Below are 13,930 nucleotides of genomic sequence, written 5' to 3' on the forward strand. Positions count from 1 at the left end.
CAGCCTAGGATTGCAGCTGAGGGCATCAGCACCCAAGGCTCCAGAGAAGGTGGCACTCATTCCCAATCAACAGAGCCTGGCTGCTAAAACACCCGCCCAGGAGCCCCTGGATGGGGAAAGGAGACGGGGAGAGGTGTGTGAGCCAGGCAAGACTGGGGAAGGGTTACAGTGCGCAGGTCTCAGGCAGAGCAGGCGCCCACTGGGCTGCCTCCTCACAGGTCTATGGTGTCGCTGCCCACACTCAGCTCGTCGATCTGTCGGCAGGCGTCCAGGAATTGCTCCTGCAACAAGGCCTCTTCGACCTGCAGCTCAGAAGCAGGCTCTGGGGAATCGTGAGAGGGTGGGGACAGGGCCTGGTAGGATCCTGAGGCTGGGAGGCTAGGGCTACTTCCCGAGGCCCGCGGGGGACTGAGGACGCAGACCAGCGGACAGCGCGGGGGCCTCTCTGGGCTGGAGCAGAGTAGCATGGACGAGCTGTCCCGGGAGAGTCCGCAGAGGGAGCCTGAGGATGCGCTACTGCCCGCGGGCCAGGCCCCAGGAGAGGGAAGCTCCAGGGGCACAGGGGTACCTGGGGCCTCCTCAGACCGCCCACTGAACCCAGCCTTGGTCTTTGCCCCAGGAGACGGGGTGCTGTAGAGGCCGAGGCCAGGCAGGGCTTCCTCAAAGGCGGGGCCCTGAAAGAGGCCCGGAGTGAGCAGGGCCTCGCTGCACAGGGCCTCCTCGATGCTGCGCCTCAGGTTGATCGGGGAGGGCGGGCGGAAATCCACGGTGTAATCGCTGCAGGGGGAGGAGGCCGGGGAAGGGGCTGGGTTGGCCGCTGCCCCCTCGAAGCCCCGGCAGGCGCCTCCCTGGAGTAGCAGGTCGGGGCCCGGCCCTGCCAAGGCGCACAGCTGCAGCAGCTCCGCGTCGCCACGCGCGATGGCGCTACCCAGAGGCTCCTTGTCCGGGGGCCCAGTGACCCAGCGTCCAGGCAGCAGTGGAGCCGCGTGGCCGGGAGACAAGCGGAAGAGTTTGGCCCAGCAGCGCGGCGGCACGCGGCGGCTGCAGAGAGCAGGGTACAGGCCCAGCAGCGCCAACGGGAGCGCGACGCCCACCTCGCCCAGACGCAGGCCTAGCTGGAAGGCCCACCAAGGCCAGGGCCCCTCCAGGCCAGGCTGGCCGCCGTAACCCAGCGCGTGCAGCACCTCGTAGCCCTGCAGGGCTCCGCTCAGGAGCCCGAAGGTTCCCGCTACCGGGGCCGTGCGCGCCGCGCGCCTCCAGGAATCCCGCGGGGCGAAGGGGCTGCGCGCCTGCGGGAGAGGGGTGGCGCCCTTGAAGCCGGACCCTCCCAGGGGAGCTCCGGCTCGTCGGCGCCGACCTCTCCAGCAGGAGAGCGCCAGGAGGAGCCCGGACAGGAGGGCGGCGAGGAAGGCGTGCAGCCCGCGGGAGGCAAGCCGCAGGGGCCTCAGCCGGCGGTGGGCGGCGCTCCCGAGCGCGGCGGCGGCCGCCAGCGCCAGGCCCAGGAGCAGCAGCGCGGCGAGGCCTGCGGGACACCGCGGAGGGCGGGGCCGGGCCAGCAGCAGGCAGGCCAGGCCCAGGCCGGCGGCCAGGCAGGGCAACGGAAGGTCCTGCAGTAGCAGCCAGGCGAGCGCGGGCAGCCGGTCGCTGTGCCCATAGGCGTCGTAGAAAAGCGGGAAAGCCCGCGTGGTCCCGGCGGAGAGCAGGAGCACGTCCAGCAGCGCCAGGCAGGGGGCGCCAGGCGGGCAGCGCCAGGGCAAGAGGGCCAGAGCCAGCAGCGCCAGCAGGGCCACCAGGCCAAAGAGGGCGCCTACGCCGTACACATGGGCCTCCCAGGCCAACCCCCAGCGAGCTCTGGCCTCTGCCCAGTCGGCCTCCAGGGTAAGGAAAAAGAGGGGCAGGGGGGCCGCAGGAGGCTGCCCCTCACGTTCAGGTAATTCCCCAACGCCGCAGGACGCTGGACCGCATTCTGGCTGCACGGAAGGGTTCCCAAGGCTGGCAGGAGAGGGGTCATCTGGACCCGAAGTGGGGATGGTGGCGTCTGTGGTCAAAGAAAATTTGTCTGAGACAACTGTTCAGCGCTCACCCTGCCACTCTGTTCTCCCCGCCGCCGGTAGCCTGTACGCCAGAGTCCTCGTTGCATGCAGGACACACTTGTCTTAAATATGACACTCAGCTGACCTCTCACCTCCTGGCCACCCCTCTTCCCCTCCCCCATCAAACTCCTTACGCAGTCGTTTCGGCCCTCATCGCTTTCCACCACGCAGTTTCACCTCCGGCTCCCTCCTTCCTTCATTCCCCTTCCTCACTCTGTGATTCTACTGGTTTTCCTGAACAAGTCCCAGAATTTTACAACTGGAAGGGACTGTGGAAGCCCCTCCAGGCCAGGTCTTTCACCAGAAAGGAAGCTTCATAAGAACAAGAACTTCGGTTTGCTTTGTTCACATGTGAAGCCCTGTGCCTAAAATGGTGACTGGCACAGAGTTGGCAGTGAGCGGGTGAATAAATGAGTCTTCTTATTTGCCAGATGAAGATATTAAGGGTCTGCTGAGAAGCAAAATGACTTGTCCAAGGTCACAAATGGCAGAGCTGTCACTAGAATCCATAGCTGAGACTCAGTTTGAGCCCCTTTCCACGATTCCAGAGCCTATTACTAATATAGTTTGCTTACCTCTTGCTCTGCAGCTGTAACTCCCAGCTCCCACCTTGGAGAAGCTCCCCCTGCCTATCCGACTGCCTCCCCTTCTCCCTGTCTCTTCAGGAATAGCCCCTACACACAAGCGCATGCGTGGGAGCGCGCATGCACGTGATCACACTCTTGTGCATGTGAACACACACATGCAGCAGGAGGAGAGGTGAGACAATCATGTCCCCATCCAGCACCCTGAGGGGGACACCCTTCCTATTTACCAGCCCTCCTGCTTGCCTCCGCCCTGAACCTTGGCCAGCCTGTGGCTGCAATCCCCATTCTGACTCAATCACAAACTGGTCTAAGGCTCTTAATATAGATGTCCCGTTGCTTCTAAACCCATTTTATAGAAGGTGACATTGAGGTGAACTGCCCTGGGTCTCAAGGATACCCTTGAACTCCTAGGAAAGACCAACTGGAGAGATCATAGTGGGATAAAATGCCATCTGAGTGAGTGGGCCCCTCAAGGGTTGCCCTGGCGCTCACTAACTCAGGCCCCCCAGCCTCATCCTGTGCTCCATCATCTTCCCCACATCCTGAAGGAAAGAGAAGTCAAGTAAGAGAGGGTAGGGGGGTAAGATCCCTAATTCTCCTCTCCTGGAGCAAGAGAGGAGTTAGAAGGAGTTAGACCCAAGCGTTCTCCCCACGGCCAAGGAGCAAGGGAGGAGAGCTCTCCCCCCTCCACCCAGCAGTCTTAGCAGAGCTGTAGCCGCAGGAGGGGATGGAGGTAGAAAGATGGTGGTGAGGGATGGGGGCAGCCTGGTGGGGGTCAGGAGGTGCACAGGAGGCAGAGGCAGAGTGAGAGGGAGGGTCTTCTGACAACCAGACGCCAGCCCCAGCTGTCTGGCCGCGTCTAACCATGTCTCTCTGCCCGGTGATACAAGGAGACCCCAGGAGCACCCCACCCCTGGCAGTGCCTGCTCCTGCTGGGACATGCAAAACGGAGCAGCCTTGAGAACAAGGAAAAGGAGTGAGGAGGGCAGAGAGGGGCTCTACCGAGAGAGGAGGGGAAGGCAGAATCAGGCCACTGTGGAGGGCAGAGAGGGAGCAGCCGAAAAATTAAATATCCACAGCTCACTGCCTGCTGCAAATGGCAGCATGTGCCCGGGTTCCCGCTGCATCGCATTCAAGTCTGAAACGGGGAAGCGTGCCTACCACATAGGCTGTTACAAGGGTAAATGGATAATGTGCGCAAAGCTGTTTGTGCCTGGTGCATAATAAGCATTCAAAATATGACTGTCATTGGTGTCATCATTATCGGCTAATGTCTATCACCCGTCAACAGTTTGTGAGACTGTGACCATTTCTGGCCGCAAATTAGTACTTAATTTAACAAAAGACTGTTGTCCCTTAGCACATGCTAAACTTACTTAGAAAATCAACAATGAGTCAAATGAGTGACATTGACACATCCTTTGGAAACTCTATTTGAAGAACACTGTTTAGAGGGACTGGCCGTCCCTGAACACCTAATGAAGACACAGCCAGGAGTAAAGACACACAGCTGGGAAGGGACGGCCTGCAGAGAGATGAGCGGTGGGCGTCAGTCTGATATTAGAGGGATCAAATGCATATGCTCCCGCCCTCGTCCTCATCCTTTAGTCCCCTCAGGTGCCCTTGCCCAACCCCCTTCTTCTGCAAAGTGGATGAGTTTGCCTGGTTCTTCCTTGGCCATGGTGGGCTCTGCAGGGGGCATGGAAGACCGTGCCCAGGGGCCTCACAGCCTGAGCCAGCCGCCACCCGCTAGGCCCTCTCCTTGCTCACTGCGCAGACAAGAGTGGCTCTCAGACATCTGCTCTGCTTCTTAGCCGAAGGCCACAGGAAGCCCTGTCTCTCACCTCTGTCCCAAAGCGCTATGACAACTAAAGCAAGTTTCAATATTCCTAAGAAGCCAGAAAAGGAATAAAAACCAGAAAATAGGCAAAGCATAGGTACAGCCCAGGTGTCAGAGGAGGGGTACACTGCTCTCAGGGGGCAGGGCATGACCTGTGTGTCCAGAACTGGGCCACATGTGGGTGGGGACAGGTGAAGAAGACTCAGCTTCTGTCTTTAAAAGGGTTCACTTGACCTCAGCCCCTGTCTCCCCTTTCAAAGCTTCCCCAGAAGGAGCCCTCGGTTTCCTCCAGAAGAGCCCAGAAGATGGTGACTTCCTAGGATCCCTCTCCTGAGCAGGCCTCCCCTACAAGATGGTCACACTCTGGCCCTGTGGCCCCTCTTGACCTCGGGGACAAGGGAGGAGGTGGTCTGTCAATGTGAGTAATTGGAGAGGTCGGAGCTTTCTGGGGAGGAGCTGGAGAGAGGGGCTGGCAGGATTTATGGAAAAGTCAGGCCTGATTACCCACCAGCTGCCCAGATCAAAGGGCTGGGGGACCGCAGGCTCTGCTCTGGACGCCAGAAGCGGCAGCCTGTTCCGTGTCCTGGCCCCATCCCACTCCCAGCCCCCACCTCCAGGATTATGGGTGATTGATAACTTTCAAATTGACATTTGAAATATTTAACAACCGGAAATGGCACAGGTGCCAGCCGGGGCGGGCAGAGAGTGGAGGGGAGCGCTCAGGAGCTAAGGGCAATGGGCACTTAGCAAACGGTATGAAAGTCTTTCAATGTGTTAACAACCTGTACAACTGTTCCTGTGTATACTGGCCGATATGAGCTCTGTCCGAGGTGAGGTGAAGGGGACCTAATGAAAGAGAGCAGAAGCCCTGGGGTCAAAGGTTAACCATACCTAGGTTAGAAAGATCCTAGAGAAACAGGGAGACTGCCTTTGTCCCCTAACTGATTGACACCACTCCCCACACACGCTGCTGGCTCAAGGAAGGCCCCTTGGCCTTCTCTCCAAGAGGACTGTAGCCCTCTCGGGTTTATCCAAGAGGAACAGTCAGGGAGAGGCTGGTTTCCTGCAGCCCTCAGCGAGGAGGGGCGAGGAGGGCGGGGCCGCTGAGCTGGGCTGCCTCTGATACTGTCCAGACTCATTAAACCTGCCTGGCCAGCGCTGCCTGTCGCCAAGACTGACAGACTGCCAGCCAGCATCCTCCCCCTGCGGCCACAGAGCCCACCCCGAACCCCACAGCGGCTCCACCACTGCCACACACCGGGCTGCACTGGGGGGGCGGGGGAGACAGCGGCCTCCTGCCCCACGAGCCTGGGAGCGCAGTGACCATGCAGTGTGAGCCAGGGGCAGGTGCTGTGTCAAATCTAGAGCCGCAAGAAGTGAGAGACAAGTGGTCCCTCACGTGGGGTGGCTGAAAGGGTTCACAGGCACAGTAAACCCTTTGCAAAGCGAAGATGGGCCTGGAGGTCCCTCTCCACGGCTCCCTTGGCCTCACCCGCCAGAACCTCTCCCCAGGCCACGTGCCTCCTGTCCTGTGGGGGATATGCTATCCCGTCCCATCTCGGGGTTGCGGTGCCTGAGAGGCAGGGTCTAAAAGTATATTTGAGATGCAGTGGGGGAAGAAGCAAGGTTAACAGCTACTGTTTAGTGAGCTTCTGCTTTGTGCTCAGCCTCATGCCAGGAGCTTACATTATTTGGAAGCTTCACAATAACAAAACAGGCACTATTATTAAACCCTCAATATATGAGAAAAATTAAGGCTCAGAAACACTAAATAACCTGCCCCAATGTTACCAAGCTGGTTAGTAGGTGAATTGGGATCTAAAGCCAAGTCTCAAGATTAAGGAACCCCTGGTCTTTCCTCCGCCAGATCGTCTATGTGCTTTCTTGAGCGAGGATGGCATTTGTCTGCTCAAGATCTTCAATGTCTTCCCAGTGAGGAGCCCAGCTCTGCCCATATCTGACAGCACGTCATGTCAAATCAGACAGCAAAGGAGAGAGCCCCAAGGTCTGAGCGGGGGCGGGGAGGCAGGCCAGGCAGACTGCAGTGCAGGGCAGGGTTGGCGCTGAGGCTGTGGAAATCGCGAAGTCGTTCCTGTGTGTCTGCTTGCCCCTGATACATCTGTCTCCATCCTGCTCCGCCTGTGATCGCAGAACTCCCGAAGGACCTTTGCTTAACTCTGTGTGGGACTATCCCCAGCAACGCTTGTTCTCATATAATTAATATGTGTCTCCATGGTGATGATGAAGAGAATGGTGATTATAATTATGATGACAATGGGTCCCAGAATGCCAATTAGTGGCCAGCATGTAGTAAGTGCTCAATAAATAACTATCGAGTCCAAACAAATGGGACACTTACCTAGTAATGCTGTTGCAATGGAGGCAGAGCTTAGGGAAGCAGTCGGGTCTAGTGGGCCTGGGCTTGGGAGCTTTGTCTCCAGGAAGGATGAGGGCATGGACAGAGTGGTCCCAGAGAACCCTGCAAAGGGAGCACATGCGGTTTCAGTGCCATCTTACCAGCTGGCCTTGGCCTCTGGGCTTTTGGTGAAAAGCCTGTCCTTCCCCAGAACTTGCCCTAAGAGAGCCACTGTCCCAGGAGTTAAAGCCACGTGTCCACCGGGAGCTAAGCTCCAGGGACCAAGCCAGACTCAGTGTGGCAAAGAGGGAATTTCCTCCTGGGAGCAGTGGCCCATGTCCCAGGGCCTGGAGGAAGCAACGCACACCTCCCGCTGCGTCAAGGGCACAAGGAGGTGCTGGTTAGGCCCCTAGTACAGCGCCTGACATGTAGCGGTATCCTGTAAATGTTTGTTGCAATGAAATAAACACTCACCTGGAGAATCCGAGACTCTGGAGGCAGAGCTTGGGGATGTTGTTGGGCCTGGGAGGCTCGCGCCTGAGAAGTTCCGGAGTGGGGACAGAGTAGTGCCAAAGAACCCTGCAAAAGGAGCCCTGGCTGAAGCTTCCTCCTACCTGCCAGGCAGCCCAGCAGGGGTTCTCCTCAGGGAAGAGCGGGTACTCACCAAAGGGTCCCAAGCGCCCAGCAATCTCTGCCAGACTGGCCCGCAGGCTGGGCAGCAGGGGCAACGTTCGATGTCCGAGTGTGGGGGCTGCGCCTGCTCTCAGCGCCATGTCAAACTTCAGTTCCAGCTCAGTCTGATGGGGCCTGGGGGCACTGGACGATGGTGCTGTGGCTGTCAGGGCAGTATTCCAGGTCACAGTGCCCAGCCTGGGCTGATAGGGAGCAGTAGGCCGGTCCGTGGGCCCAGAGAGGGGGGATGTGGATTCTGGAGGCAGGGAGGAGGTCCAGGGAGTAGGGCTGCCTTCAGCAGAGCCCCACTCAGCGGGGGAGTTTCCGAGGGAGCCCACCAGCAGTTCCCAGAGGGGGTCGGTCCTCAGTCCTCTGGCCACCTCTTCCTCCAGCTCCTGGCTCAGCCCAGGAGAGAGCGGCTGGGTCTCCGTGACAGGGCTCCCCCAGGCGGCAGCCCGTCCCCGAAGGTGAAATTTGAAGTTAAGTCCCAGGTTGAGAGACAGCATAGAGGCCTCACTCTGAGGTGGTGGGGTCAACGTGGCAAGGGGGGCCCCTGGGATGGAGGAAGCAGGCTGGGGGCCTACGGGAACAGCAAGCAGGACCCCAAGGAATAGCCCCAGACCTAGACAGCCATGCCCTGCCATGGCCCTACTTGGTCTCAGGTGGCCTCGGCTGGCAGGGGACTCTTCGGCACCTTTTGAGCACGAGGGTCCTGGGGAGAGGAGAGGCACCATGAGCCCTGGCTGCCTGGGACAGAGGGCCTCAGAAAGAGGCTTCTGGTCACAGAGAAGCAGGTGGCAGGGGCAGGAGGCAGAGGGTCCTGCCCAGGAAGAGCTGCCAGCTCCCTCCTCCATTCAGGCCCCCGCACAAACCTCTCCCCGACAGTTTCCCTAAGGCTTCCCTCTCCTTAAACCCCTGCCTCCCCCACTTGCTCAGTCTGGGTACTGGGGTATGACAGCAACCAGCTGCTTTCACCCTTGACTGATAGTAGATGGGGTGGACTTGACTCTCAGACTCAGATCCCTTCCCTCACTCTCTTTTATCATTCCCTTCCACCCTCAAATGTGCATTGAGGCTGCTATGCGCCCAGCACCCTTCTGGTAATACAACTGTGAACAAGCTAACCCTCAGGGATGAGTCTCAACCTATGCCCACCCCCACCCTGGGCCCCAACCTAAAATGCCGACCCTCTATTCACTCAGACCTGGGAGCACAGGGCCCTGGGGGGGGCAAAGCCCAGGGCAGGGTGATCTGGCAGAGATGGAGAGGGCAGTCCAGCTTTCTGGTCTGGCAGAAGCTGTCCCTTCAGCCTCTCCCTCTTCCCTGGGGCTTGGCGTGCTCCCTTCCCTTTAACCCTGGGAGTATTTGGGGGAGGGGCAGCTTGGCTTCCTGGGAAAGATGGCAAGGCAGGAAAGCTGGGCAAGGGGCGCTGCTGCAGGAGACTCCTACCCCCTCCCCAGAAGCCCCTCCCTGCACACACATCTGGTGGGAGTGGGGGAGGGTGAGCCAGAGTCGCACGTGCACCTGGCACCCTTACATCATACACACAGCCACACCTAACACCCATGACACACTCACCTACTCACCCTTCACACAGCCCTGCACACAAGCGCGCACACACATTCAGTCCTGCTGAGCCCCTCCCTCGTGTATACGCTCGGACCAAGCTCTGTGAGCTTCCCAGCCTACGGTCTGTCTCACACACACACCCACACACACACCTACCTCACAGACACACAGCCTGTGCAGTCACACTGAGAGGCGCACATCCCTACACACATTCACACACCCCTTACGGATCCCTTACACATTCACACAACATCCCCCCCACTCCACACACACCCCCATACACACACACCCTGCAGGCGCCGGTGCACTCGCACACAAGCGCGCGCGCGCGCGCGCACCCACACACACACACACACACACACACACACACACACACTCCCCCTGCACAGACTGGCCGACCTGCTCCTCTCGCTCCCTCCCGGAGGCGGGTCTCCTCTGCGAAGTCTCCAGAGAAGGGGCGGTCGCGGCGGCCCTGGCGCCCAGCTGGGCAATGATCCGCGGAATCTCGCGCGTTCTCTCGGTTGCACCCGACGCCCCTCGGCTCGTCCGGGCAACAGCGGCTTCGCCGACGCGCTGCCAGGGGTCTGGCCCGGCCCGACCCGCGGCCCCCTGCGCTGTCCCGAGGCGGGCGCTCCGGCCCAGCCCCGCGCCGCGCTCCCTCCCCGCGGCGCCGCCTCCTGGCTGAGAGCCTCGCTCCCCGGCTGAGCAGCCCGCGCCGGGGCTCCGCGGCAGCCGCGCTCGGACTGCCCTCCCACCCCCTTTCCCTCGCTCCCGCCCTTCCCTCCCTCTCCCCTCCTCCTCTTCCCACCCCACCGCGGTCTGCGGTCCGCGGTCCGCCCCCCACCCCGGCCGGCAGGCGGGCGCGCACGTCTGTGCCCGACTCCCCCACGCGCGCTCATTCACCCAGAGCTGCCGATCAGCCGCGGCGGGCGCGGACGCCTCGTTCTCAGCCTGGCGCCGGCGGCCACAGACTCCCAGGGAGGCCCATCACACACATCCAGCCGCCCGCGCGCCTTCGCCGGGAAACACACCCGCGAGCCAGAGCACCGCGCGCGCGCGCTCGTGTACATACATACACACACACACACACGCACGCGCGCACGCGCGCGCACACACACGCGCGCACACTCACACACACACGGCAGCCGGCCCCAGAATGGCACCCCAAGCAAGAAGACCCACGACGTTTATTAAGCCGTGAGTAAAAGTGAAATAGGCACTTCTGCACCTTTTACGTCGTTAGTCCTCACCACAACCCTGTGGGTGTCCCCATTTCACAGAATTGAGGCTCAGAAAAGTAACGAATTGGCCCAAGCTTACACAGCTTGCGGAGTCTGGAACCCAGTCTCCTTGCTGCCCGCTCTACCGCCTGGACTTTCACCGGTTGCGCTGCTGCAGGGAATGCCTCCCCAAGGCACAGGTGGACGGGCGACTGTCGAGTCGGTGTAACATTTCTTTCTCGCTAAAACGGATTTCTCAGAACTACTTAGAATTTCAGAAACGTCTGCCAGAGAGAATGGTGAGCTAAGCCGCTTGGGAGAGGAGGCTTAGAACTTGTGTCCAGTCAGGGGCCGGAGAAAAACGGTGAAATCAAGGAAGGAGCGTTGCCGCCTCAGGGACAGGAGAGCCCGGGCCAAGGCTGCCACCGGGCTGAAGGCGACCGACCGAAGAGTTGGGTGGTCGCTGCGAATACTTCGTGGCCCTTGTTAGGCTGTCGCCGTGACTGATTGAAGTAGGACTGACTCATTTACGTTGTCTTGAGTCTCTAAGTCCCTTAAAATGCTCCTCCAAAAAATGCTAGTGTGGGGGGTGTAAAACACTGGGACTCCCTGCACCACATAAAGCTGTCCCCCCAGCATCCAGACATTCGACCGTGTGCCAAGCACCATGCTGGCTGCTTTAGGAGTCTCCTCACTTATTGCTCATCACAAGCCACCCAAAGAGAAAAATTTTTGTCACCCTTTATAGCTTTGGATGTAACCCTGCCCCCTCCCTTTCCTCCTACCCTCCCTAGTTGCTCAGCAAGGTTCTTGGTGGGGGCGGGCAGGCGGGGGGGGGGGGGGGGGGCGGGGGGCGGGAAGGCTTAAAGAGCTAGGCTAGCCCTTCGCCTGTAGTACATGCTCAGTGAATATTAAATAAGTAACAAACGAATGAATGATTCTGGGGTCCAAATGAGCAAGGGTTGCATTTTAGAAAGGCATCTGATTTGACTTTGAGTGAAAAATAAAGATGATTATTATAGAATTGTATACTTGAAACCTATATAATTTTATTAACCAATGTCACCCCAATAAATGTAAAGTTTTAAATTTAAAAAAGCATCCAGAATTCAGTTTCTTTTCACAGAATTCCCCCAACCAATAAAAGATAAAATCAGACCACCAACCGAACCCCTCTCCAGAGAATTCCACTGGTGAAGTCTGAGATCTGCCCCTCATCTCTAGACAAGACACTCAGAGGCCATCCCCTCAGGGTTCACTGTAGGGTCTGGTCCCTTAGGGGCTGCCCGGAGCCTGCAGGCTGGGGGCCAGCCTCCAGGTTTCTCTCATATAGCGAATAAAATTTATCCCACTAGAGACATTTTCCTTAAATCTCCTTACAGAAAGGCTCATTTCCTGCTAGTCGTGTTCACTTAAAGACTGCTAAATGGAAAGACAGAAATAAACAAACCCCAGTACATTAAAATAGCAATCCTCTATTACCAAGTAGAATTATCCCCAGGAATTTTTTTTTGTTAATCTATTTCTTCTTTCTTTCTTTCTTTCTTTCTTTCTTCCTTTCTTCCTTTCTTCCTTTCTTCTTTCCTTCCTTCCTTCCTTCTTTCTCACTTTCAAATACATTTGTCTCCATTTCCCCGCCACCACTTTCCCCTGCCCCACTCACCTCCACCTCCCACCCTCAGTCCTTCTCCACTTTGGCTTTGTCCATGGGTCCTTCATACAGGTTTCTTGATTGACCCTTTCCCTTCTTTTCTCCGTTACGCCCCTCCTCCCTTCCCCTCTTGTTACTGTGTTTGTTTTTTTCTTTCAATATTGCTGGTTGTATTTTTCTTGCTTGTTTGTTTGTTGTGCTGATTAGGTTCCAATTATAGGTGAGATCATATGGTATTTGTCTTTCATCCCCTGGCTTATTTTGCTTAAAATAATGCTCTCCAGTTCCATCCATGCTGTTGTGAAGGGTAGTAGCTCTTTCTTTCTGCTGCATAGCAGTCCATTGTGTAAATGTACCATAGTTTTTTGATCCACTCATTTATTGATGGGCACTTAGGTTACTTCCAGCACTTGGCTATTGTAAATTGTGCTGCTATGAACATTGGGGTGCGTAGGTTCTTTTGAATTGGTGTTTCAGGATTCTTAGGGTATAACCCCAGCAGTGGAATCGCTGGGTCAAAAGGCAGTTCCATTTTTAGCTTTTTGAGGAAGTTCCAAACTGTTTTCCACAGTGGCTGCACCAGTCTGCATTCCCACCAACAGTGCACTAGGGTTCCCTTTTCTCCACAGCCTCGCCAGCAGTTGTTGTTTGTTAATCTGTTTATGATGGCCATTCTGACCTGTGTGAAGTGGTATCTCATTGTGGTTTTAATTTGCATTTGTGCATTTAATTTGCATTTAAATTGCTAGTGATGCTGAACATCCTTTCAAATGTCTCTGGACCCTGTGAATGTCCTCCTTGGAGAAGTGTCTGTTCAGGTCCTTCACCCAATTTTTAGTTGGGTTATTTGTCTTCCTGGAGTGGAGTCATGTGAGTTCTTTATATATTTTGGAGATCAAACCCCTGTCCGAGGTATCATTGGCAAATATATTTTCCCATATGGTTGGTTCCATTTTCATTTTGCTGATGTTTTATTTAGCCATGCAGAAGCTTCTTATTTTAATGAGGTCCCATTTGTTTATTCTTTCCTTTATGTCCCTTGCTCTAGGGGACATATCGGTGAAAATATTGCTGCGTGGGATGACAGTTTCCTGCCTATGTTCTCCTCTAGGACTTTTATGGTGTCATGACTTATATTTAAGTCTTTTCTCCATCTTGAGTTTATTTTTGTGTATGGTATGAGTTGGTGGTCAAATTTCAATTTTTCACATATAGCTGTCCAGATCTCCCAACACCATTTGTTGAAGAGGCTATTTCTACTCTATTTTATGCTTCTGCCCCCTTTGTGGAATATTAATCGACCATAGAGACATGGGTTTATTTCTGGGCTCTCTATTCTGTTCCACTGATCTATGTGCCTTTTCTTATGCCAGTACCAGACTATTTTGATTGCAACGGTCTTGTAATATACTTTGATGTCAGGTATTGTGATCCCTCCTACTTTGTTCTTCTTTCCCAAAATTGCTGCAGCTATTCAGGGTTGTTTATGGTTCCATATAAATTTTTTAAATGTTTGTTCTATATCTGTGAAATACGTCATTGGTATTTTAATATATTTTAACACAGATTGCATTAAATCTATAAACTGCTTTGGGTAGTATGGACATTTTGATGATGTTAATCCTTCCAATCCATGAACATGGTATATGCTTCCATTTATTTGTGTCTTCCTTAATTTCTTTCTTCAGTGTTGTGTAGTTTTCTGAGTGCAGGTCTTTTACCTCCTTCATTAAGTTTATTCCTAGGTACTTTATTTTTCTTGTTGTTATAGCAAATGGCATTTTTTTTCCTGATTTATGATTCTGATATTCCATTGTTGGTGTAAAAAAATGCCTTCGATTTCTGAATATTGACTTTGTAGCCCGCCATTTTGCCAAATTCACTTATTAGGTCGAGTAGTTTTTTGGTGGAGTCTGGTGGGTTTTCTATGTACACTATCATG

The 13,930-nt window shown here is 55.8% G+C and overlaps 1 protein-coding gene across 1 annotated transcript; it reads right to left on the bottom strand.

Annotated features, from left to right (window-relative positions):
- Positions 1-107: 107 nt before the first annotated feature.
- PRRT4 (proline rich transmembrane protein 4) lies at positions 108-8,207 on the bottom strand. Its single transcript, XM_054563979.1, has 4 exons — positions 7,541-8,207; positions 7,351-7,455; positions 6,880-6,999; positions 108-2,038 (listed from the first exon to the last, which is right to left on the bottom strand). The coding sequence occupies exons 1-4, from the start codon at positions 8,190-8,192 to the stop codon at positions 213-215; spliced, it is 2,703 nt and encodes a 900-aa protein (XP_054419954.1). The 5' UTR covers positions 8,193-8,207; the 3' UTR covers positions 108-212.
- Between the last annotated feature and the right edge of the window lie 5,723 nt (positions 8,208-13,930).

Source organism: Pteronotus mesoamericanus, unplaced genomic scaffold (genome assembly GCF_021234165.1).
Source record: "Pteronotus mesoamericanus isolate MK-2021 breed Mesoamerican mustached bat unplaced genomic scaffold, CSHL_Meso_final scaffold_85, whole genome shotgun sequence".
Lineage (NCBI taxonomy): Eukaryota > Metazoa > Chordata > Mammalia > Chiroptera > Mormoopidae > Pteronotus > Pteronotus mesoamericanus.